The 26,123-nt window shown below is 39.7% G+C and overlaps 1 protein-coding gene and 1 pseudogene across 1 annotated transcript in view; both read left to right on the top strand.

The window, feature by feature from the left end:
• Positions 5,636 to 6,529, top strand: OR8U33P (olfactory receptor family 8 subfamily U member 33, pseudogene; annotated as a pseudogene).
• Positions 24,554 to 26,123, top strand: part of LOC100053365 (adhesion G protein-coupled receptor E2-like) — a 31,973-nt gene continuing 30,403 nt past the window's right edge. The window contains 1 exon segment of the mRNA XM_070262175.1: positions 24,554 to 24,730. Coding sequence (XP_070118276.1) covers positions 24,700 to 24,730 — 31 coding nt within the window. The 5' untranslated portion in view covers positions 24,554 to 24,699.

The following is a 26,123-nucleotide window of genomic DNA, read 5'->3' as shown; positions in this document are numbered from 1 at the left end:
CTGACTCGGGTATGGGGCACACGGCAGCAGCAGCACAGGCCAGTGATGGTGGGTCAAACCCGTGACTTTCAGCTGAGGGGCAGAGGGCAGTGCAGCAGCAGCTCTGGTCTTCACATGGCACAGCACTGTGACTCCTGATGCTGGAGAGTGGGAGACAGCAGGAAGAGTGGAAGAGTGAGTGCAGGAGTGACTCGGGCCTTGGGAACAGGTCTCACCAAAGTGACAGTTTCAGCCCTGGGCGGGTGGTACAGGACTGGAATCTATGGGCAGCTCCATGAGCTGGGCTCAATGTTGGGGAAGACTGTGGGGTTCTTGGTCTCAAAGGCTGCAGATGACCATGGCAGTGACGAGGATTGCTGAGGTCTTCCTCTGCTCCTTTCCCCATGGGGTAAAATCCCTCAGAGGGGATCCCTTTTGGAACCAAGTTTCTCTGGACTGAACCCAAAGGTTCTAAACTAAATTAAGACCTTAATTACATTTGCAAAATCCCCTCATTTTTCATAAATTGTGTCCTAGTCTTGAGAGCTGAATCCTTCAATGCACACTCAAAGGAAGATGTATCCAGGGTTCATGTACCAGGAACAAGAATCTTGGGGCCTTCTGAGAATTATGCCTATCACACCATGGTAATGAATTGGAAGATTCAGTATTGTACCATGTCAATTCTCCCTAAAATAATCTATAGATGCTGTGAAATCAAAATCTCTGCAATTGCTTTTGTAGAAATTGACAACCATTTCTAAGGTTCTTATAGAAAGGCGAAGAACCTACAATAGACAAAAAAGTTTTGAAAAAGAACAAAGTTGGAGGTCTTACTATATATATTAATTAATATATATTAATTAATTAGTATATTAATATAATTAATATATATAATATATAGTGTATATATACACACACTATATATACACACATTCTGAAAATGCCTTAGGATCACTAACAGGGCCGAAGGAAGGTATTCCTCTCCCTGGCCAGTCAGCAAACACTAGAGGAGGGGACCGTGTCTTCGTACATGCAGACAGCAATGCAAATCTTAAAGAAACATGAAAAATCAAGGAAGCATGACAGCAGAAATGGAACAAAACCTCCCAACAAAGAAAAGCCCAGGAATAGATGGTTTCACTAGTGTATTCTACTAAATATTTAAGCAATGAATGCCAAACTTTTCTAAAATCTTGAAGAGGAGTAAACAATTTAAACTCATTTTTTGAGGCCTGCATTAACATGGAGGTTTTTATGGGAGACATGGGATCTAATAGGCTTTGAAGGCTAAGTAGGAGTTTTCCCACCAACTCTCCACCACTCACCTGGTAGAGATGAGCATAGTGAGAAGCAAATAAGAAATCAGAAAAGCGTGTAAGGACATACTGTAATTGAGAACAACAAAACAATTATCCTAATGAATGCAATTATTATTAGATTGCTGTGTGTTAGTTATGGCAGAAGATGAGATGTGAGTGAATTTAAATATTAAATACCACAGGTTTGAAGGTAAAAGGCCATATATAAACTGCTTTCAAATATGTTTGCACATATATGCATACTCCACCTTCAAGATAAGATGAAACGGCATACTGAAGTTCTTGCAGATGCTAAGCAGTGAAGCCTTAGCTAGTGCCTTGGTGAGTTTCTAATCAAGTAGTCCCTTAATTATTTCAAAGTCGAATTTATCTATTTGTGGGATCACTAACTAGGCTTTTGAAAGCTTTTAAAATCATCAAAGAGGTTGTCTCTTCCCATAGAATGTGGTGGAAGCATACAGACATACAAAGAATTGTTTTTGATTTTCATGTCCATGCTTTATGAAGAACATCTGCTTTCTCCTGATATATTCTCTCATCTCTTTCCTGAAATAACAAAATATATCAATTAGGCTATATATTTCTCTTATGTTAATTTATTCTTTGCTGAGACTATATTTGAAGAACTAAAATTTTAAGACACACTCTTTAATTTAAATGACATATTGCACGTGAAACTTTAACCACAGCTGTCTTTATCCAATAGTTAAGGATTTTCTGTGTTTTTCTTGTTCAGTAACCTCCATGTTCAAGTCCTGGAGGATCTTACCCTGACTCATAAGCACTGTCTACCTGCTGCCAGTGAATTTTAAAAGTGATCACACTTACAATATCTTTCTACAATATCCTGCTTGGCTTAAATATCAAAATGCCATCTTTCAATAGTTATGTCCTTAGAAAAGCAATTGTTCCTTACAGAAATATGAAATGTGCTACAAACTCCGATGCATTATCTTCCTCATAGATAAAATGGAAGGAGCAAATCCACATAGAAATTTTGCATTTACTCTTTAAGAAGGAGATTTCCTGTGTTTTTTATTTCAGCAAGCAAGCCAAGAAAGTTTGAATAATTTGACTAACGGCATGAATCAAACTCTGCTCTTGTATAAAGATCATTATCATTATGATGAAATGAAGGTTTTAATGCGGCATTAGGAGAAAAGAATCAGAACGCATGGGACAACTATTGTGTAAGACTGTAACTGATGATGGAAAAAAAAACTTGTTGGTATGAAGAAGTAGGACAGAAAACTCAGTCCAATTCAGCAAGTATTTTCTGAGGACTTACTGAATCCTGACTACAGAAGAACTACATAACTTTAACATAGACAATGAAGACATTGAAATTGTTAAAGATTTTGTTTACCTTGGTTAAGCCATCAATTTACATGGAGACTGTAGCCAAGAAATCAAAAGACTGAGATTTGGAAGGGCATCAATAAGAGAATTTGGAAAGATCATCAAATGTAGGGAAGCGTCCTTAGAGACTAAGGCCAAGATTATCCACACCCTTGTATTCCCAATTGCTATGTACGAGTGTGAAAGCTGGACAGTGAAGAAGGCAGATGGGACAAAATGGATTCATTTGAAATATGGTGTTGGAGGACAGCTCTACAGATAACCTGGACTTCCAGAAAGATGAACAAGTGGGTCCTAGAGTAAATTAAGCTTCGACTATCCCTGGAGGTAAAAATGATAAAACTGAGGTTTACTGACTTTGGGCACATCCCGAGAAGGGAGGAGTCTTTGCAAAAGACAATAATGCTGGGAAAAGTAGAAGGCAGCAGGAAAAGAGGAAGACCAAATATAAGACGGATTGACTCCATAGAGGAAGCCATATGCACGAGTCTACAGGAACTGAGTATGGTTGTTGAGGACAAGGCATTGTGGACAGCACTTGTTCATAGGGTGGCCAGGAGTAAGAGCTGACTTGATGGCACATAAGAACAACAAACTGAATGCTTAGTGCTGTGCTGAAGGTTCTGGAGAGAGAGAAGGAAATGACATGACTTTCTCCAAAGACGGTTAAGTTTCCTATGGTTTTGATTCTATGTTAGCTGATGCTTCATAGTCAAACATATATCTCTGTGTGTGTCTGTATATATATGAATATGTATATACACAAATATGTACATTTGCATACACACAGGTAAACATGTTCATCCGTATGTGTGTACTTGTACATATGTATATATGCACGCTTATACATACATATATCCTCGTAACAGGGATGTAGAATAAAAATGTTTGGTGCAGGTGCGAAGTGTGAGGATAAAAAGTTGACACTTTATATCAGAAAAGAAAGGAAATAAACATCTGAGGAGCAAGAGATATTGCTGTTAGGAAGTGGTTGCAGGTAAGCAGAGTACATGTGCATTTCTGAGAGGGGTAGTGAGAGGCGGCCTCAGGCTGGAGGAGGGGAGGGAGTTCAACTGCCCCAAGGAGACACTACTAGATGGTGAACACACTCTACCACACCATGGCCTGTATTTCCTAATGAAAGTATTCTTCTAAACAGACAATGTTAGTGCAATCTGGTAATCCTTCCTAATCTGTGCCTTCACATGTCCAGATATGAGCTCATCATTTTAGATATACGTATGTGTTTATGATGTCTATTATACATATCTCTTGCAGTGGATCATGGCCAAAAATGTCCTAAAGCCACTAGTCAAGAAAAGGACGTTAGCCTGAGTAGCCCTATAAACGACTACATAATTGTCTCTTCCTTTTTTTAATTGATTTTTTCTCATCATGGACTTTCATTTCTCCCTATGTAAATTAAAATAGAGGAGAGTGAAGTTTTCCCAGGTCTGTATTTCCCTCCACGCCAGCATTGCTATCCTTAGACATTAAAAATCTGTGTATCAGGGTTCCAAGATGGAATATAAAACTTTTAGAATAAACTTACCACGGAGTTATTGCTCAATAAACATCTTAAATTAAAGCAAACAAAGAAAAAAATCAATAATATGAAGAGTTTTGGGGATGACCTGAGCAAGAGTTGTAGTCTATAAGTGCCATTAATCCTTGAAGAGACAGGAAATAGGAGTTACTTTATCTGTGCAATATTTATACCAAGTCTAATTTCTGGGGTGTACAAAGCAATTTATGGTTTTTTGAAATTGTTTTGAATTTTTTTGTATGGAAAGAGAGAGAAATATGGCATCATGGGGTTTACTAACAAGAATCTTTATTTCTATATATGTTATCCTGTCCTAAACTAAACCTCATATTGATATATTCCAATTATGAACAACAGGGCAAAAGGATGGGTAAAAACATATGAAGATGTTCCATTTAAAATAATACAGTAGAGAAATAAAAATTAACAAAAAAGTAATCCAAATCTATGTGTTTTTAAATAAACAGTAAAGTGTTAGGAGCTATGCAAATTGGTATAAATCTATTAGAAATCAGATATCACTTTTATTTTAATTAAGTAAAATGTTTTTAAAATGTGGAGGTGTTCCCCTGCGTTCAGTCAGGTAAGATGATGCTTTATACATAAAGACGTCTCTGAAACACCGTGTCAAGAACCAGCTGGAGAAATTTAGACATGCAACAACAGAATAAATTGGGCATACTGAGAACAGAACAGTGGGTGGGCTCTTGCATCAGAAAAACACAAGTTGGAGTTCCACCTGTATTACAGACTAGCTGTCTGGGCTTAATTCAGGTGCTTAACGTCTCAGACTTCTCTTCCTTATCTGTAAGATGGGCGTATATGATATGAAGTAAGTAAACACCAATGAAGGATGTAATTGTGCCTTTCATAAAGTTCCCCGCTCTCAGTGTGTGTTATTAACACTGCGCAGCCACCTATGGTGCCCTCTCTGCGGTCGGCAGTGAGTATAGATCAAGGAGAGCATTTGACATCTGTCGGCATTGCAGCAACATGGAGCTTGTGTCACACAGGCACGGTGATAGGTCTGTCAGAATGACGTCACTGCAGAAGATTCGTCTTCCTTTATGTGACTAATGTTAAGATTTTTTTCAACAAAATCAATAGTTTTGAAAAAATTAATGTTAAATTTTAAATAATATAATGCACAAGATCTTTGAACAGACAGCCAGTGTGGGCTGGATCCTTTCGTACAGCTCTTAACTTCCAAAATACCATCAATTTGGGCGAGAAAGGTAAGCTTTTCCCACTAAATGTCTCCTTTTGCTCTTCCTTCTATCCTCAGATTCTAAATATGCTAATAATTGTAATATTAGAACAGTCATATTAGCAGTAAAATTGCCTTTCAGGATATTAAGACTTAAGTTTAATTTAATTAGCTGGATTTAATTCTTCTTTCTTTATCCAGACATACTGAAGTCACACGGCCCAGCTAAATTGCACCCAGGTGTTGGCATTTATTGTTGTGGGCCTCACAGCTCATCAGGAGTTAAAGATGCCCCTGTCTGTGGTATTCTTATCCATCTGCCTCTTCCCAGTGGGAGGCAACCTGGGTTTGATCCTTGTCATTAGAGCAGAAGCAAGACTCAAGACACCAATGTACTACTTTCTTAGCAAGCTGGCTTCTATTGATTTCTGCTATTACACCCAAAATGCTTGAGAATTTCTTGTACAAACAAAATGTGATCTCCTTCAACGCGTGAACTGCTCACTTAGGCTGTTTCCTGGACTGCATGACAGCCAAGTGCTTGCTCCTGCTTCCATGGCCTACGACCAACATGTGGCCACTTGTAATCCTCTGCTGTATATGATTGTAATGTCCCCAGGAATCTGCATTTGGCCTGTGGCCGTCCCCTTTAGCTGTAACTTTCTGGTTGTACTATTTCATGCCATCCTCTCCTATTGTCACTCCAATATTGTTAGTCATTTCTATCATGATGACACGCCTCTCCTGAGGCTAACTTGCTCAGACACTCCAAACAGCTGCGGATCGTGGCCTGTGCTGGTATCATGTTCATTTCTTCCCTTCTGGTTGTCTTTGTCTCCTACAGGTACATCATTTCGGGCCATCCTGAGGAGGTGTTCAGCTGAGGGCAGGTGCAAGGCTTTCTCCACATGTGGCTCCCACATGCTGGCAGTCACCATAGTCCTCGGGACCCTGATCTGTATGTACCTACAGCCAAGCTCATACCCTTCCCTTGACACAGATAAGATGGGCTCAGTCTTCTACACAGTGATCATTCCCATGCCGAACCCCTTAATTTACAACCTTAGGAACAAGGAGGTGAAAGACACCCCGAAAAAAGCCATCAATAGAAACTAGGCTTTCGTGTTCATGAAGTTGAGAAAGTGACTTGAATAAATAAAAATGAAATTTTCATGGTCTGATTTTTTCCTTTTAAAAAACTACTTCTTTTTAAAAAACTATCAGAGTGCCTATTCTTAACATGTGAGTTTGATACATCTGTTCTCTGTATAGTGAAATTTTTTAAAGATTTTCACTTAGAATGAGATTTCAGATGAAAAAGTAACCATAGGTAGGATCCTAGGGGGCATCACACATTAGAAACAAACATACTCAAAATAATTGAAACTTGAAAGACTGTTTGGCCAGTGGCAAGGACGATATGCAGTTACACTGGAGCGAGCTGGTCATCACTGATGAAGGTGCCGCTCATCACACAATGTGCCCAGCAGGCAGCGTAGCCCGGTGAAAAGAAGACAGGCCTGGAGTCAAACAACGTGCTCAGGTCCCAAACATGGCATTTCCTGTGTGGGCTCTCACCAGCTTATTTATCAGTTAAATGAGGACAATGTTACTCAACTTGGAATCTTTTTTAGGAGTAAATAACATGAAAAATGGCAATAATCAATTGTAGGCACTTGCATATCATCTCCCTTCCTTCTATGAACCTAAAGACCTCAGTTCTATTCTCAACTCTATTAATGAACTTGAGGGGCCAATTTACAAATGAGGATTACCATACATAACTTATAACCATGATAGAGATAGAGATATGTATGGATATGTTTAAAATAAATGGAGTAACTTTACAATTTTCAATTACGCAGAAAATGGTTTTGAGTTTGCAACTCATACATATCGTTTAATATTTTTTTCCATCCAGTGACCATTTCAATACTTATTAACAAAAGATTAGAGAGATGTTATTAATGTCCAGAGAGAGAAGATGATATTCAAGTAAAATTATTTCTTAACAAGCTTGCCTTAGGCCAGGGTCTACTTTTGACGTTACTGTGCACATTTGGATGACTCACAGAGACACGGGGCTAGTCTGTCCACAGCTCTCAAAACTTTCTGTCTTCGTCTTTTCTTTAAACACATATACCTGCTATTTGAACATTTCAGTGGCTCCCTGTTTTCTGACAAAGCTCCTGTAGCAGGTTTTGAGTCTGTATTCCATATATTGAAAGCTTGTCATCAACATCCTTGAGTTCACAACCTCCTGTCTTGGCAGGCTGTGCCACCGCTGTGCTGTTTAAGAGCACAGATTCCCTGGAGTCTAAAAGCTCGAATGTGAACCCTGGGTCTAACACCCGCTGAAGCAAAGATCTGGGTATTGTCATAGGATCAAAACAGACAATGAACAAAAAAAATTTGTTTAACAGTAAAAGACTTCTTAAGATGATAAATTTTACATTTATTCTCCCAATTTTAAAATGATAAACATTTAGAAAGATATCCAATCCAAGTAAAATTTTAAAATTTTGGTTAGAAGTAAAGATTTGCTACAACAATTCGTATAGGAGAAAAAATTCATCATGAATTTCACTTAAAACTTGACGATAATTATATAAATTGTTTTTGTCCTTTTTGAGGACAACTGCTTTCAATTAGAAAAGTATTTTAAACTTAAATTAGTCCACCTGTGGAACATATCACAATGAAATATTACCCTCAAAAATGTGGAATTATGAAGTTATTTTATTGGTAAATAATTAGGAATGCTTCAAATATCCAGATGGGCACCAGACAAGCACAATTTATAGGTATACCAAGATGAAAAATCATCAATATTCGTAGGCATGGAATGCATTCCAAAATGGAAATATACATACAAAATTGAAATCAAGTTTGTTGAAATAGAGACTAGCACAAAATGTAAAGAATGATTTAAATGAATATTACAGAAAGAAGGATCACCCACAGTGTCACCTCATAAACAGAACCACTGTTAGCATTTTGCCATGCACAATTTGAGCATGTTTTCTGCGTGCATATATGATCTACAGGTCATAACATGCTATGAGAACATTACAGAAATCCTTTCTTACTAGAGAACCAGATTAGCCTGCTGCTCTTTTTAACTTGCTATATTGTGGACATTTTTCAATACCAATAAACATAGACCGATTTCAGCCTTTTAATTTTACTAAAGAGCTGTGCAATAACTGAACACGTATTAGAATACATGTAGATAAACTCTATTTTTTGGTAAGTAAAAATGAAACAATTCATATACTTGCATACTTTTATTATTTCCCTAAGTACCTAGCATTAAAATCATTGTATCAAGTGACAGGAATATTTTAAACAATTTTGACACTTACACTGCTTTCCAGAAAGATGAAGAGAAATTATACCTCTGTTGGCTATATCCATTTTTCCACAACTTTCTCAACAGTGTGCAGCATCATTCTTCTCATTTGCTCCATCTGATGGACATCTGATTGCCAGCCAGTCCTTTCACATTTAAGAGCTGAAGGTTTTCTCTTTGTAATTTAGGAGATCGGGGAAAGTGAGTCATAAATATAGATCTAAACACACTGTGGGGAGAGACTCACCATGGATTTTAAGTGCTGCTCTAGCATATCGGTTACTCATATAAATACGTGTGTCTTTCATTCTTTTTTTTTTTTTCTTTTGAGGAAGACTGGCCCTGAGCTAATATCCGTGCCCATCTTCCTCTACTTTGTATGTGGGATGCCGGCCACAGCATGGCTTGACAAGCGGTGCATAGGTCCACACCCGGGATTCCAACTGGGAACCTCCAGCTGCCGACGTGGAAGGTGGGCACTTAACCACAGCACCGCCAGGCCGGCCCAGCATGCGTCTTTCGCTAGACATTATTTTCCATCATTTTGCTTATAATACCAACCTACCTTTGTATAACCACCGCCAGCGCAGCTCCTTCCAGCTCACAAAAGCTATATCTGCACATTCCTTCCCAACTCCACGTTCAGGACTTCGGCAGCTTCAAACCAGCTGTGGTAAGTACACTTAGCCCATGGAAATCAGGAAGTCAACTGATGCTACAAATCAGCACTGTTCTGGTTCACTGCTTTTGAAAGCCAGTTGACAAACATTCTCTGGCATGCCACTGACGCCACTCTGTTTCACAGTCTGCAGTTTATAATATAGTTCACTATTTGTACGGATAAATCACCCTTCATTACACTTGATTTTGAGGAATGTCCTAGTCTAGGACGCTGCCTCCGTGGCTGCGGAGGAGCCGCTGGCTCCCTCCTCTCCCGCGGCCTGGTGGGGGGCGGGCCAAGCGGGGCGTCTGCCCCCGACCCCCGAGTTCACACTGCAGGTCATCGCCATCCTCGGCTCCATGGCAGGGAAGACGAGCCTGATGAAGCTTCATCGCTGCCACCTTTTGCGGGGCCTGCGCGTCCACCGAAGGGTGCTCGGGGACCCGGGACCGCTGGGCCTCCGCCCGGCGCCGCCCTCCCCGGCCCAGGGCTGTGTCCTGCGCCCTGTGGCCTCGCTTCTCCGCACGGAGGCAAGTCTCCCGCTCCAGCTGTATGGCCGGGGTGGCCCTGCATCTGGGCCTCGGCGAAAGCCAGGGGAGCGGGGCAGCCCCTGTGGAAGCCCCTTGATCCTATTCCCAAGGCAGGACCGAGAAGTTCTCGTAGTCTCCACGCAGACGTGTCTTTGGGGCCTCTGGCACCTCCCACCGCTGGGTCAGAGCCAGGTGATTGAACACAGGCGTCTCAGCCTTCCCTCCCAGGCCCTCGAGCGCCAGTCAGGAGGCCAGGGTGATGCATTGGCCCCAGGGTGGTGCGTTGGTCCCAGGGTGGTGCGTTGGTCCCAGAGTGATGCGTTGGTCCCAGGGTGATGCGTTGGTCCCAGAGTGGTGCCTTGGTCCCGTTCAGGTCCCGGAGACAGTGTGAGCACGTCTCCTCAGGAACTCCCCGCCCCTGCGCTTACTCATCCAGGAAAAAAGGGAGAGACGTGGGAAGCAAGCAGGAGGCGTAGTGAAGCCGAAGGTGTGCCCCTGGCTGGACGCCCACCGTGGGTCACCGACAGCGAATTTTGATGCCTTGGCTTTGCCTTATGAAGAGGAGGAGTTGCACTGTAAATCCAGGCTTATTTTGTAGTTTTGAACTCAGTTTTAGGATGCACTGAAATAAGGAAGTTTAAAATTCCCTGTGGAAGATCTCTGGAGAATATTGACTAAAACTGCACTAAATTTCTTGTTTTAAGTATAAATGGGGAGCAGAGGGACTTCACCTGTATTTATCCATGACCTCAAATGACCCAGGGACTCCCCGAGGTGGGGAGGAGTCCTCCAGAACCGCCCCGGTGCGCGAAGTCTAGACAGTCCGCTCCAGGTCAGGAAGCAGCGCCCTCAGCGTCTGAAACGGAAACTGCAGGGGGCAGTTTTTAATGAAGGCAGATGAGCAGGACTTGGCGTTGAAGTTTTCCAGGTCGTTGTGGGTTGCAACAGTTATTTCCACGGAAAACTCCTTAAAAGCTGTCAAAGCCAGGGGACCCCGCAGAGGAGGCAGCTCTTCACAATACAGCACAGTCACCTTCGGTGATGGCTTTCCCCAGGGCGGGCCCAAGAAACATCGAAAAGGATTTCAATTTGAAATTCAGAGTTAAAAGCATCGTTCCATATACTTGTATGTATATTTAGTGTTGTAACCGGTGGTAGTTCCAAGGTGGTACAATTTGGTGATGAACTGGTTTTAAATTGTCACGTGACAAGACAGCATTACATTTAAAATGTCTTAAACTCCCAATTTTTGTATTGTCAAAAAAAAGAAAAGAAAGAAATGTCCTGACTGTTCTTGCAGGTTTGTTTAATAGATTTGTTGAGGATTACCTGTCCTGCATTACGTGTTTGAATTAACTTGTGAAGAATTTTCTTCTTTCCTAAATGTCATTTCCCTGAGAAGTAATGTGAAACTAGAAATGTATTCAACTTAAACATAAACAACCTGAATGTATAAGACCAGCATTTTGCTAAGTTTAATATTAAACTCTAGGTTTTAATTTTTTTGTTTATTATTTTAAAAGTGATCCTGAAAATTTTATTTTCATATTTCTCTGAAGTTACCTTTTTATTACGGTAACATTTTCTCTTAAAAAATCATTATATGTTTTTGTAGAAGAAGATTCTGCCACAATAACAAATCTAACAATGTGTTTCCACTGAACTTATTGCTTCAGGCACAATCATATACTTTATAAATAATGATGTTTTCAGCCCTTCCTCCATAGCATTGACTAGCACACTAAGAATAACGTTCAGTCAGAGTCGTGGTTTTCTTAATTCTGGGTTGCGTTGGAATGTCTAGTATTTCACCTCAATATATTACTCTGAAATATGCTGCCGTCATTTATCTCTGAACTATTTATTCTGTTATACCTTTAATATTGGGTTTTCATTGTATATATGAGGTTCCACATTTTTTTCCTGAGGAAGATATACCCTGGGCTAATATCTGTGCCAGTCTTCCTCTATTTTGTATGTGGCTTGCTGCCACAAAATGGCCACTGGTGAGTGGTGTAGGTCCATGCCCAGGAGCCGAACCTGGGCCGCTGAAGCAGAGAGCACCAAACTTAACAACTAGGCCACTGGGCCAGCCCCAAGATTCCACATTTTAATTCAAGGCATTCTGTCTTAATCCACCAGACTGCTGAACATGTTGGAATTTCTGTCTGGAGCAAATCCCTTCAGATCAAAAGCAGGCAGAATGGAGAGCTGAGAATGGCTCATAGGACTAGTGGGAATTATCTTTCCAATTTGGTCACCATAAAATGAGTGCGAGTCAAGTCCTTAATCCAAGAAGTGGGAGATTATCCAGATGGATGTTCTGGAGACAACAGTCTGATATGCTTCTACACATAGTGCATGGCCAAAGCCAATTAACTCAGAAGTGACTGAATTCATCCGTTTGGGCTTCAATCCTTCTTTTTTGGGATCTTTCTAGTAATCTACTTAATTAGTGTCATAGGTAATCTTGGGTTAATTTGGCTAATTCATATAAGTCATCACTTCAGACACCTCTGTATGTTTTCCTCTGCCACCTAGCTTTTGTTGATTTTTGCTATACCTCCTCTAACATCCCTAACATTCTAAACCTCCACAAGAAAAAGATTATAAATTTGGAGTGGGAAGATAATTTTAATAATTTTTGGTTGAATCAAACCATGAATGAGGTGAAGGCTCATGGAGATCACTGGATAACTCTCATTTTAAAAATAAGAAAACTGACCCTCTAATGAGGCCCAGAGCTTGAGATCACATAAGTAGGACTTGGGGTCCAACATGAACTTTTTGCATGTTGAAAGGAGAATTTCTGAAAAAAAGATTTATGCTATCAAAAATGTTTACAATGTGAGAGTTAAATTAAAGGAGAGTGTCAGTTTCTTTTTTACACTAATGAAAATTGTGTCTTCAAGCAAAAGGCTACACTGCAAAACGCTTTTGAAATTTATTTCAGCATTGAATCTCTTTTTGATGGATCATCACCATGGGTTTATAATACCATGAAACACATTTGAGAAAATCTTTTCTAGGAGTATGGTACACTGGTGATGCTGGCACAGTAGAATTTGGCTGCTTCTGCAATGCAGGGGACCAGAAATCTGACAGGTGGTTGTGATTTAAGCATCTTCCGAGAGTGCCAGGGCTTGCTTCAGGCACAGTAAAAATTACCAGAACAGATGGAGAGGCTCATTTTTGTCTGTCATTCAATAGCTTGGCTGTAATTTTATGGCCAATCATAAAGTTATTAACAAAAATCCAGTCATTTTAAGAACTGTTATACAAAATTGTGATTTAAAGTTTTCTAAAAAGTTATGGTATATTGTTTTAGTTTATAACAGGTGAAAAGTACAATCTTAAGAAAAAGCCCTTATAAAGCAATAGCCAATTTTGTTAAACTAAGCTTTACTGAAGACTGATGGATGATTTTATTTTCTTAAAGAAAGATATATTACTTATAAGTATCATTTGTAAAAAGTTATAGTTTTTTAAAGTTACAAAGAATTTAGAATTGGGACACCAAAACAAGAAATATGTTAAAAGATATTGATCAATTAAAACATTAAATTAAAATTAAATGAGATGCTGAAGGACTTAAATTTTTTAACTTTTTATTTTGATATAATTTCAGAATTACAGAAAAGATGCTAACATTTTACAAAGAATTCCTGTACACCCTTCACCCATATTTCCCAAATAATAACTTATTACCCCATTTTTCTCCTGAGCTGTTTGATAATGAGTTAAAGACAAGCTGCCTCTTTACTCCGAGACTGGATGGACTCAAGCTTCCCCAAACAGCCTAACAGAAGAATTATTTCCAGTAATAAATAATATATGCCTCAGTGTCTACTGTCCTACACTCATTGTCCAGCATTCAATCAAAAATTACGAAACACAAACAAAAGCAAGAAAAAACAACCCATGAAGAAATCAACAGAACCAGAATTAAAGATAAACGAACAGGGAATTTTAAATAGGACTAATATGCTGAAGCTTCTGTTGCAGCAGATCTCACCTGAGGGGCAATTTTGCCCCAGGGAGCATTTGGCAATTTCTGGAAACATCATTGGTTTCACAACTGAATGCGGGTGAGCTGGAATTTAGTGAGTGAAGGCAAAGGCTTCTGCTCAACATTCTGCAATGCACAGGACAGCCTCTGCCACGATAATGCTGAAGTTGAGAAACTACCCTAAACTCCCTTACATTACACAGATGCTAAAAACAGCTGTCTTCCTTTTCTCCATTAGAAACAGGAAATTTGCTATAGCAACATATAAGGTGTAAAGAGAAAGTAACTTTTAACAAAAAATGTCATGTTCTCTTCTGTTATCCCCAGGGTTGAGAAACCCTGTTCTACTGGAAAAAGTAGACAATCTATATGAACATATGGGAAATCTGAAAAGAAAGGAGAGTCCACAACTTAAAATTTCATTGATGACATCCTTTTAGTCAAAATCCAAAGGCATAGGAAAAAAGTTGACAAGCTTTACTACTTAAAGTTTCTGGATAATAAAAGTCACCATTAACAAAGCCTGAAGACAATAAACTAAATTATTTGCAATGTTAATAAGAGATTAATATCTATAATGTACACAGAACTTCTAAATTTCAATAATAAGGCGCTAACAAAATATTAGAAAGAGGGGCCAGCCCAGTGGCACAGCGGTTAAGTTCGCACGTTACACTTCTCAGCAGCCCGGGGTTCGCTGGTTCGGATCCCGGGTGCGGACATGGCACCACTTAGCATGCCATGCTTTGGTAGGCGTCCCACACAGAAAGTAGAGGAAGATGGGCACGGATGTTAGCTCAGGGCCAGGCTTCCTCAGCAAAAAAGAGGAAGACTGGCAGTAGTTAGCTCAGGGCCAATATTCCTCAAAAAAAAATACATATACAAAATATAGGTTATCGACAGAAAAAGAAAAGAAAATTGTTAATAAAAACATAATCAAGGAAATTGGAATTAATACAAGGAGCTAATATAGTCAAACATTAGATTGTAAAAATCTGCAAGGTTGGATAACATTCGATATTGGTTAGATAGGGTGAAATGGACAATCCCATGTGGTACCAGGGTAAGTTGATACAGACTATTCAGCAATTTGGTACTAGCTATGAAAACTTAAGATGCACGTACTGTAAGGCCCATCAGTTTCACTATTTTAATCTACCTTAGAGAAACACTCTAAGTTCATAGGAAGATATTTACAAGAAGCTTTTTCTGCAGTAAATTTACAAGAGCAAAAGATTGAAAAATATGCAGACAACAGAATGGATGACACCAGAGTGAACCCTGACGGAAACTGTGGCCTTTGGGCGATTCTGACACGTCAGTATAGGTGCATCAGTTATAACCATTGTACCACTCTGGTGACAGGCTATACACATGTAGGGGCAAGGGGTATATGGAAAAATCTCTGTGCTTTCCTCTTAATTTTTCTGTGAACCTAAAACTGCTCGTAAAAAAATTGCCTTTTTTAAAATAGAGCAATTTGGCCAAGGCCAAATGCTTCTCTGTGGCTTCCCACCTGCTTTCCACTCCCACAAGGTGCCCTTGAAACTTCCACACTAACGTAGTCACTCGCATTTTGGTTCTGAGCCCTCCAGTGGGGTGGAACAATCCTTCCAAAGGACTGTAACCCATTCCAAAAACATAGCCCTCCTATGGGTCTTTCAGAGCGCACATCAATAGGCTTTCGTTTTACAAAAAAATTAGTAAATAACAAAATCTGTTACGTGAGTAGAAGTATGTATTTCCAAATTGAGAGTAATGCTTTCTGAGTTATGTGAGGATTCCAAATTCAGTATTCTAGCAAGAAACTTGTCCTCAGTGCTGGCAAAGCGGGGAGGTTCTCACAGCACAGTGTGTTTGCAGACCATTGGACTTCCTGCGTTTGTGGGAAAGGATGCTCTCTCAGATGTAAAGTATCAGGACCGTTTTGAGTCGGTTATGCTTTACAATTGCTGCTATTCTTACTTTATAATTACAAGTTTCTGTTAATCTTTTTAAAATATGCACTCATCCATCAATAAAAAATTACAAGATAATTGGGGGTATATATATATGAGTAAAAAAGAGTAAAATACTTCCATCTATAGTGTGGCTTCTGTACTGGCATGAAGTATTCTCCAATATACATGTTGAGTGAAAAAAGCAGCTTGAAATACAATATGCATGGTATTATTGTGTTAATTCTGATAAATGGTAAAATACTGTATATTTTACAATTACAAAGTGAAGACCCTAAGTTTGGGGGCAGCGATTAAGGGTATGATAACATCTTTTGTAATATCTAAGATGTTTCAATAAGAACATATTATTACTAATGTGATTTAAAAGTTATAGGTTTTGCCTTGAGTTTGCAAGGAAGAATAGACATCCTATTCACAATGAGATTTCCACTGAATTGGGAAAGGGTTCAAAAACAAATTTGACAGAATCTCTAATTTGTGGGAGATTATTTAAAATTGCAACATAAGCATATAGTACTGTGTACTTCACAATAAATAGGTTACAAAGAATCAGAGGTGACTTCTGGATGTTTGGGAGAATAGTTCAACTTTTCTAGTAATTTTTCTTTTGACATGAAGATCAAAGAGAAACGCAGAAAACGACGATGCTAAAGATTTTTCCAGTTTTATTGAGAAATAGTTGAATACATCATTGTGTAAGTTTCGGGCACACAGCATGATGGTTTGATTTACATATATTGTGAAATGATCACCACAATACATTCAGAATTTTTAAGGAAGAGCAGTAGTGTGGGAACACAGGAAGCTCTGTGGTCCCAGCCTCCCCAGGCCTTACACGTGCAACTGTAGGGAGCCACAGATGTCAGCTCAGTGTGGGGGCCATGCTGCTCTGGTGGAGGGGGAGCAGTAAGTTATGGATGTACACAGACTCACCCTCTCCCTGCCCCTTACGGAGAATTCAGCATTAGGCCGTTCACTTCTCCTGCTTCCAGACACTCCAGCCCTGAGATCTGTGTTAGACCATGGGCCTCAATTCTTCTTATCAGGGTAACAGGTCAAGGAAGTCACAGACAGGTCTGGGGTCTTTGCCGTCCTCCACCCTCAATATCACGTCCGTATGTCTGTCAAATAATCAACTATGTACCCACTTCAAATTTCCAATTCCTCTTTCAAAACTAAAATATTTACTTACAATAGGAAGCAGTTTAACAAATTAGAGTTCAACCACAGGAAAATCTATGGAGCTGTGAAAAAAGGTGGAAGGAATATGTACATAAAAAGGATTCTTTTCATGCAGAAAATGCTACTCATAAAATCTTACACATAGTTTGATACAGGTTTTTAAAATATATAGAGATACATAAAAATAACTAGATTAATATTTAGAAAAATGCTTGGGTACATTACAAAGTGTGAGTCATGAGTACCTTTGTAAAGGAGAGAGAACATGCATGTTCACACGTGCCTGTGTGTTGCAGGGGTCAGCTATGTGCTGTAGGGGGTACTTTTCATGTTTTGTTGAGCACATACATTGCTTGAGACATTTATGAAGAGAATATTCATATTTTTTTGTGATGTGAAAAAGAAAAAGAATTCTAACTTGCTTAAAAGCAAAAATAAATTTATACAGGTGGCTATCTATCCACTTCTCATTTGAAAGTGTTCACATCTAGAGGGGGCTTCTTATCTCTGGATTATGGGGACAACTTAAAATTTTTTCTTGGTGTGTTTGTATTTTCCAGACCAGTTACTCCGCCTGCAATCTCTCTCCCTGGAAATCATTAATTCCCCACAAGGCGTCCACTATCGGTGGGACTGGGGTGAGAGTGAGGCTCTGAAGCAGACCCCGTTCACCCCAGGAGGATATTTTCACTTCTGCTTGAAAATGAGCTGCTTCCTGAAGCAGACAATACACAGTACTTTACCTAACATGCAAACCCCCTGAAAACAAGGCCCCTAAAACAACCCCTACAAAACAAGGCCCAAGCAGTAATCCGAGATTCACCTTCTACCATGATCTTATGGTTTTGCAGAGCTGGAAAATTCAGTCTATACTGACTGGGGTTTAAATGCTGGCTCAGCTATTGGCCATTTCTTTCACCTGAGACTCATTGTCTCCTGTCTCGATGTCTCAGCTTCCTCAGCTCACAGCCCTCTCGTCATCTCCCCAGCTCCCTGGGCGCGCTCCAGATTTTCCCATCCTGCTCTGCGGAGCCCCACCCACCTCCGCCATCATCTCTCACGCACTCCATCAGGACCGCTCACCCACAGCCCGCCCCTCCTGCTGGTCCCTCCCGGCGTCGCGCTCTTCCTCTCGCTTCAATTCCTTTCCAGGCTCTACATTCGTCCCATTTCTCACGCTGACCACAGATGGAATTCCAATTTCCTGGGTTCTCAGAATCCTCAACACCCAAGCGTTGGATTCCTGGATGAACGGTACTGCGATTTCAATTTCCTTTACTGCATATCCGCTTCTTCCATTTCCAGGTTCGGAAAGAATTTCTGGTTCCCAGGCTCCTCTGGTCACAAACTTCCTATTTCCAGGTTTGGAGGATACCCCCCACCAGGAATCAGCCGCAAGAGGCTGAACTCTACTTAAGGTCCCTCTTCTCCGTCAGACCACACGAAGTGGTCAATGAGACCTGGGTGTGCTTGAAAGAAAACACAAAGCAGTCGTTATACGGAGATCGCATAATTGTCTACCAAGAAAACTTCAGAGAGTTCACGGAAAAATTCTGACAATTCAATAAGATACTATGGCAGTATCAACAAACAAAATGCAATGGTTTTTCTATCAAGGTAAAAATTCATTTTAAAATACAATAGGAAAACCTGTTTAAAATAAAAAAATAATAATCTTTGAAAATATCTAGGAACAATTCTACAAGAAATACATGAAGCCCTCAAGGAAGAAAGTGTAAAGTAGAAAACAATGAAATCATAACCTCCCTAAAGAGAGTTATACTGGTGGGATGGGGAAATCTTGACATTACAGGGACGCCATTACCTCCAAATTAATCTACGCAATCAAACTTCCAAGATGTTTTCATGGAACTTTGTAAACTAGCTATAATGTTTATACAGGACAAGAAAATATATAAAAGAAGCAGTACAGCTGTAGAGAATAATTAGTGATCAATTGTTCACATTTGCCCACTTCCTACCCTCTGCTTTGCCATCACTAAACTTTAATCAGCTTCTCTCTTTACCACAGGCCCCTAAACTCTGCTCGCTCTCAAGCCTGAATAAAAACAAAGAAAGTGGAACTGCTCCCCCTGCTTAATTTTCTCTCCGAAATTGGCTGACCACAGGGAGACTCCCCATCAGAACCCCCTGGTAATTTCCCTTCGTCAAGCTTCCCCTTCAGAGATTCGGCTTATCTCTGCATGCCTCCTTCTTAACCTTATAAGAGGGGAACATTTTTCTGTATGATTTTGAAAGGCTCACAGATTTCTGAGATTAGCACATTCTCCCTAATGTAATAGTCTTTCTAATTAAAGTCTCTCTTCATCAAAGTTGAGATTTGGTTTTATTGAACATAGAAAACAAATATTTGCCTTATAGGACCAATAAAATCGTCAAAACTATAGCATTTTTAAAAGTGTGGTGTGGTTCCTGGAATAGAAAAATGCATTAATGAAACAAAATAAAGAATACATCATGTATAACAATTTAATAGTCAATAGAAATCGAATTTCAAAGCAATGTGTGAAAGAAGGCATGGAAAACAGTGTAGGAACAATATTCTCTCCAATAAATGGTATCAGGACAACACGATATTCATTTAGAAAAATATTATTTACTAACCAACTTCTAGGAACATTAAAATCTACCAAAATTATTAAATTATTAGAAAATGAAGAACAATGTCCTAGACAAGCACTAAAGCAAAATTCCATACAGTAAATCATTGAAAACCTGGACCAAAATAAAATGAAAAGTTTATGGTGACACCACCTTCAATTTCATCATTATTCCAATTGTCATGGGGCTGAGATTTACCCCATTTATATCAGTGTGAGAACGGACAAGTGGAATCATTGAGTGCGACTGGTGCTCCAAGACACTCCTGTCCTCGCTGGTCAGACACTGTGCAGTGAAGAGGGTGTGCATGTCATCCTGGACCCAGTGCCCAGCGTTCGACTCTCTGACTGGTGGCATCCTTAGCATCTGCCCTCCCTGACAGCACGGCTACTGCTTCCAGGCCCTGGGGGCAGCTGAGCTAGGACAGTCCATGAGCAGTTGGACTCCAATGTGGAGGGACAGCCGGATTCACATCTGGTTGGTGATGCTCATGCTCTGCAGGTTCCTGGGGCTCCTGTCAGGGGTGGGAGAAGGGTGGAATCAAGAGAAAACCACTAGGGTTTATAAATATATTGTATTTAAAAATCTGCATTTGAAAGAAGTAACTTGGCCCTATTTTCTTTGTTAACTCCCCAATTGGTGTTTTGGGGTTGTCTTTATTTTTTTTAACCCAGCTAAAATGGATGATCTTGCTCCAGGGAAAAATTTAAGTCTTTAATCTCCAAACAAGGAAGTTCCAGCATTCCCTGATGGATCAGAGGAAGCTTAGAGACCTAAAATTGCTGACTCCATTGCTTCCAATTTAGCTGCTGCTCAAGTTCAAGTGAATATTCTCTCTTCTCCCCTTATCCTTCCCCAGAAATAAAGCAGGTGACAGGGTTTTCAGAAAAAAAAATCTTATGATGGCAGAAGCAGAGTTTGAAGATGTGATACAGTAGAAGTTTTACATTATTTTTTAAATGATATATAGGTATAAATACATACACACACATCATGCACATAAATATATTCTTAACTCCTTAAAATCAATAAGAAAAACACAATGAATAAAATAGAACATGTTCAAAAATATGAGCAGATAATTCAGAGAGAACCATGAAATTACAAAAAATACATGAAAATTTCAACTACACTGGTAATGAGAGAAGTACAATTGATATGATATTAAGATAAATTGTTTGCCAATCGAATTGGGGAAAATGAAAGCCTTTGATAATGTATAATTTCAAGATTCCAAGACGTCTGTGATCCCTAAGCATCTGAATGGTTAACTGCTAAGCTTAAAGAATCTTAGAATTGTAAAGTTGACAGGTACTGTGCAGTTCACCTGGTCTGGCCTTGTCGTCCTATGGATGGAGGCACCTGTGTGCTCAGAAGGTTGGCTTATATTCTTGAAGTCTTTGACTTTTCTCCATCCACAAATATATAAGGAACACACTTTCCTGCCATTTTTAAGCTACTGTATCTTTCTTCTTCTATTAATTTCCTTCTAAATAAGATAAATGATTGACTAGAACATGGAAATCACTTAAGCCACAAGTCAACAAAATTTTTCATGTTAAAAATGAAACATAAAAAAATGACAGTATTGTTGATTGGATATGGAGGATTGATCCTCTCATATAGAACCTGGGTAATTTCACAGGTGCCATTAGATAGAAGTGTGGCAGAATTTATGACAATGTAAAATACATATGCTCTATGACTCAGTATTTGAACCACTTGATGCCTAGTCTAAGGAAATTTACAAATGTTCTCCCTATGGCACTTTTGAAACATTCATTGCAGAATTATTGTAGCAATGAGAAACAAGAGCCCATCTAAATGTGCATCAACAAAGGGAATGGCAATGCATAATTTATTCATATTGTGTCATCTAAATATATGCAACAGCAGCCAAAAAGAAAGATGTGGATCTGTATGTATGACATACAAAAACTCTCCCAAAATATTGTTGACTAAAGGACGAGTTGTGAACAAAGTTCACACTATAGAAAATTTTATGTTAAAACACAACTACAACTAATGTAAATACAAACATTTTATACATAAAACAACCATAAGAAGGCTCTGAAAGGTGTAGAGAAGGCACATAGCACAGGAACCGTGGGACCCAAGGAAATACGCAGTGTTGATTCTGTGGGTTTTCTTCCTGCCTCATACATCCCAGACTTGGCACAAAGAGGTTGCAACCCAGAAATACCAACGGGTGCAGATAAAAGAAGTGCCCGCAAGAGAAACCTGCTCCCCCCTTAGCCAAAAGACCAAGAAAAGGGCAGCCAACACAACAGAGAGTAGGTCAACAGTAACTGCCCACTCCAACCAAACACCACAGAAAAGACTGTGTCCCACGCTTCCCCTCAGCAGCAGAGGTCAGGTGGGAAGCCCAGCCCTCCACTCCTGCCATCTGTAAGGAAGCACTCCTCCCACCCGATGGGCTGCAGCAGAGAAGGAGGTGGGATGCCTATCATGCCCATTGGAAAGAGCCCCTGTCTGTGGAGTCAGTGGAGGCATGTGGGGAGGTTTCTCTACAGCCCAGTCAGGTGGTGTCAGCAGAGGCCTGGTTGTGAGCGAGACCCTCCAACCCCCCCCCAGCAGTAACAAGGTATCCCTCCCCCACGGGAGCATTAGTGGAGCCCAAGCAGGAAAGCTGGATCCCACCCTCATGGGCCAGAAACGAGATGGCAGCCCTTTCCCCACTGCAATGATGTCAGAGGAGTCAGCCAAAACTGAAGAAGTTAATAAAATCTAGTTTTGAAACATAATACCTTAAATATCCAGGATACAGTAAAAAATCGTTGTCATCCCAAGAACCAGGAAAATCTCAGCTTGAGATGACACAAATGTTAGAATCCTCTGACAAGTATTTTAAGACACCTATAACGAAAAATGTTCCAGTGAACAATTACACACAAACTTTTCAGAAATAAGTGAAAAAATAAAAAATCTCAGCAGAGAAATAGAAAACCTTGACAAAAAGCATGATACAAAAAAGACCTAAATGGAAATTTTAGACCTGAAAAATCCAATAACTGAAATGAAAACTTGTCTGGATGAGCTTAATAGCAGAATGGAGGGAAAAAAAGGATAAAAAAAATCACCAAACTTGAAGACAGAACAATAAAAATTGCCCAATTTGAATAACAGAAAGAAAATAGGCTATAAAAAAATGAACAGAGTGTGAGGGACCTGTGAGACTATAACAAAAATCTGATATTTGTGTCATTGAATTCCAGAGGGAGATAAGAGAATGTGGATCTCAAAATTGTTCAGAGGAATAAATGGCTAAAAATTTCTCAAATTTTCCAAAAGACAAAAACATATAGATTCAAGAAGCTGTGGAATCTCCAAATAGGATAAACTCAAAGAAACCCATGCCAGGATACATCAAAATCAAACTTGTGAAAACTAAAGACAGTGGAAAAGCCTTGGAAGCAGTGAGAGAGAATGAAACCTTACCGATAAAGGAAAAACTGTCTGAATCACAGCTAATTTCTGATCAGAAACCATGGGTTCCAGTGCAGTGTAGCAGAATATATTTCAAATTTTGAATGAAAAGAGTTGTCAGCCCCAAATTCTGTTTCCAGAAAAATTATCCTTCAGGAATGAAGGAGAAATCAAATCAAGCTTTTCTGACAAAAGTTACTTTTTCTCAAAAATTGAATTTCACATGGTAATGTGGACTGAATTGGATCCCCCCAAATTCGTATGTTGAAGCCCCATATGACTCCCTCATGTGATTGTATTTGGAGATAAGACCATTTAGGAATAGTTAAGGTTAAATGAGGTCCCAAGGGTGGGGCCCTAATCCCTTAGGATTAATGTCCTTCCAAGAAGAAGAGACATCAGTGATCTCTCCCTCTGTCCCCCCTTCTCTCTCTCTCTCTCTCTCTCTCTCTCCCCCCGCCACACACAGAGCAAAGACCATGAGACCATGTGAAGACACAGCAAGAAGGCACCATCTACAAGCCAAGAGACAGATCTCCCCAGAAACCAGCCCTGCCAACATCTTGATCTTGGACATACAGCCTCCAGAACTGTGAGAAAATAAATTTCTGTTCTTTAAGCTGCCAAGTTTATGCCATTTTGTTATAGCAATCCTAGCAGACTAATACATGTAGAAAATAAAGCAAGCATTAAAAATGCAAAGAAAATCACCATAATTCCACCACACAGACTACTGGAAAATTTTGGGGGTATGCTTTTCCTCATCTTTTAAAACAAATCAGGAATATTTTCCTTTGTCAGTAAATAGTAATCTAAGACTGTTTTGATATTGTTGAAGAACAGAAAAATCTTAGTTTTATACCTGCCAGGATTTAGGGATTATGGGATAGCATGAAGGAGGTCTTGTGGTGATGGAATAGTATATGTCATGATTGGAGGGACAGTTACAGGCATGTGCACATGATAAAATGGCATAAAACTATACACACGTTGTGCCTATGTAAATTTCTTGGTTTAGATATTGGGCTATCATTACATAAAAATATAAGTTTTTCAGGAAACTGGGTGAAGGGTACACAGGACCTCTTGGTATTATTTTTGCAACTTCTGTGCATCTATATCTTTTCCAAATAAAAATATAAAAATAAATGTCTATTAATACATAATAAATAGATACATCTGTTCCCTCTGAACTACATCCATCCTGGGGGCAAAAAGACCAGTAGACTGACTTTGTTTGGGGAGGTATTTTGATGCACAATCACGTCTTCCTATATCAAAAAGGTTTAAAAACCACCATCAAGGAGGCTTTCACAACAAACGTTAAGGATGCTGTGCAAACACTTAAAAATAGAACTGTGAGTTTCAGAGAAATTAGATTAGGGGGAAGAAAGCAACCAGACCTCTGTTTTCCTAAGTCAGCTCATTAGGCACAAGTCGTATTTAAAGTGAGACTTCTTCACACTCACAGACCAAGATCCGACATCCTCCGTGGCTGGGCTTGCTGGACTCTCTGTGCACCATGAGAAACAGACATCTCAGGTTGCTGCCAGGTAGGAAGGATCATAACAATGGTGAGAGAAGACTAAAGCTACCTAGGAACTGTCTGTCCAGTTTGAGAATGTTCTCTGTTCTGTGATCAATTTCTGGCTCATTTTCCCACTATTTCTGTAAGGGAGAGCAGGGAAGAAATTATAAGAAAGATAGTAGCCCCATTATATTTAGTCTCAAAGGAGAAAGTCAATGAAGCTTATTCGTAGGGCGCAGGTGGAGACTTAAGAGAGATTTCTTATTTCACCACCTGTATTTGTGCAGGTTCTCAAAAGAACAGAACCAATAGGATGTGTGTGTGTGTGTGTATATATATATATATATATATATATATATATATATATATATATATATATACAGAGAGAGAGGGGGGGATTTATTTTTAGGAATTGGCACATGCAATTGTGGAGATTAGAATGTCCGAATTCTTCAGGGCAAGTAGACAGGCTGGAAATTGGGGAAGACCTGATGCTGCATCTTGAGTCCAAAGGCAGTCTGGACTCAGTCAGTCTTTATTCTCTTAACATCTTCAGCTGACTTGATGAGGGTCACCCAGATTACGAAGGGTAATCTACTACACTCAAAGCCTTCTGATTTAAATGTGAATATTTCCAAAAATCACATTCACAGCAAATCTAGGCTAACGTTTGACCAAATATCTGGGTGCTCTACCCTGGAATAACTGGTACATAATATTTTTTTTCAGAAGAGTAGATAACCAAACTCTCTGAAAATTCTAATGCACTGAGAAAAAATGTCATCCTTTATGTTATAGGCTTTGTGTAGGTCATGAAATTCTTTGAGGGACAATAACAGTGAATTAGTAATAACCAGTATTAGTGAGGTCAGCTTAATTCTGATTAGTCTCTATTTCCTTCAATGCTTAAGATAATACCCATTACCTAGCAGGTTATGTTCTTCTTATATGTTGTTCTCATTGGTTGGAACTTTTTTCCTGGTTTCTATCAAAATAGTCATATTTATTATCATCTGATTTGTGGAACATGATTTTTTTTAAAGCTGAGCACATTTTGGAGGGTCCAATGTGCAACATAGTGTGGGGCTTTGAAAGAAATGAAGAGCAAAGTTAGCTTCTCCCAGATATGCACATTTTTAGGTGTGCATGTATAACATCTCAGTAGACTAATGACCTTATTCACATGCATGGGACATTAGGATCATTTGCGCCTGCTCTGGGGGCCACACTCTAGGAACAGGAGCACGGTTGATGGGCATCTGAGGCATGAGTCGCCTGCACAGCTTTCCCGAGGGGCAGCTCCGGGCTGGGTGTGGTCTCGGGTGGTCTGGCCCCGGAGCCTGGCTTTCCTCAGCACAGGTTGGAGCCACAAAAGAAAAGGACATTTCGTGGCAAGGAGGGCAGAGTGGAAGTCTAGG

This window comes from Equus caballus, chromosome 3 (genome assembly GCF_041296265.1).
Source record: "Equus caballus isolate H_3958 breed thoroughbred chromosome 3, TB-T2T, whole genome shotgun sequence".
Taxonomy (NCBI): Eukaryota; Metazoa; Chordata; class Mammalia; order Perissodactyla; family Equidae; genus Equus; species Equus caballus.
The sequence above is the reverse complement of the archived record's forward strand: the minus strand, read 5'-3'. Positions and strand labels throughout refer to the sequence as shown.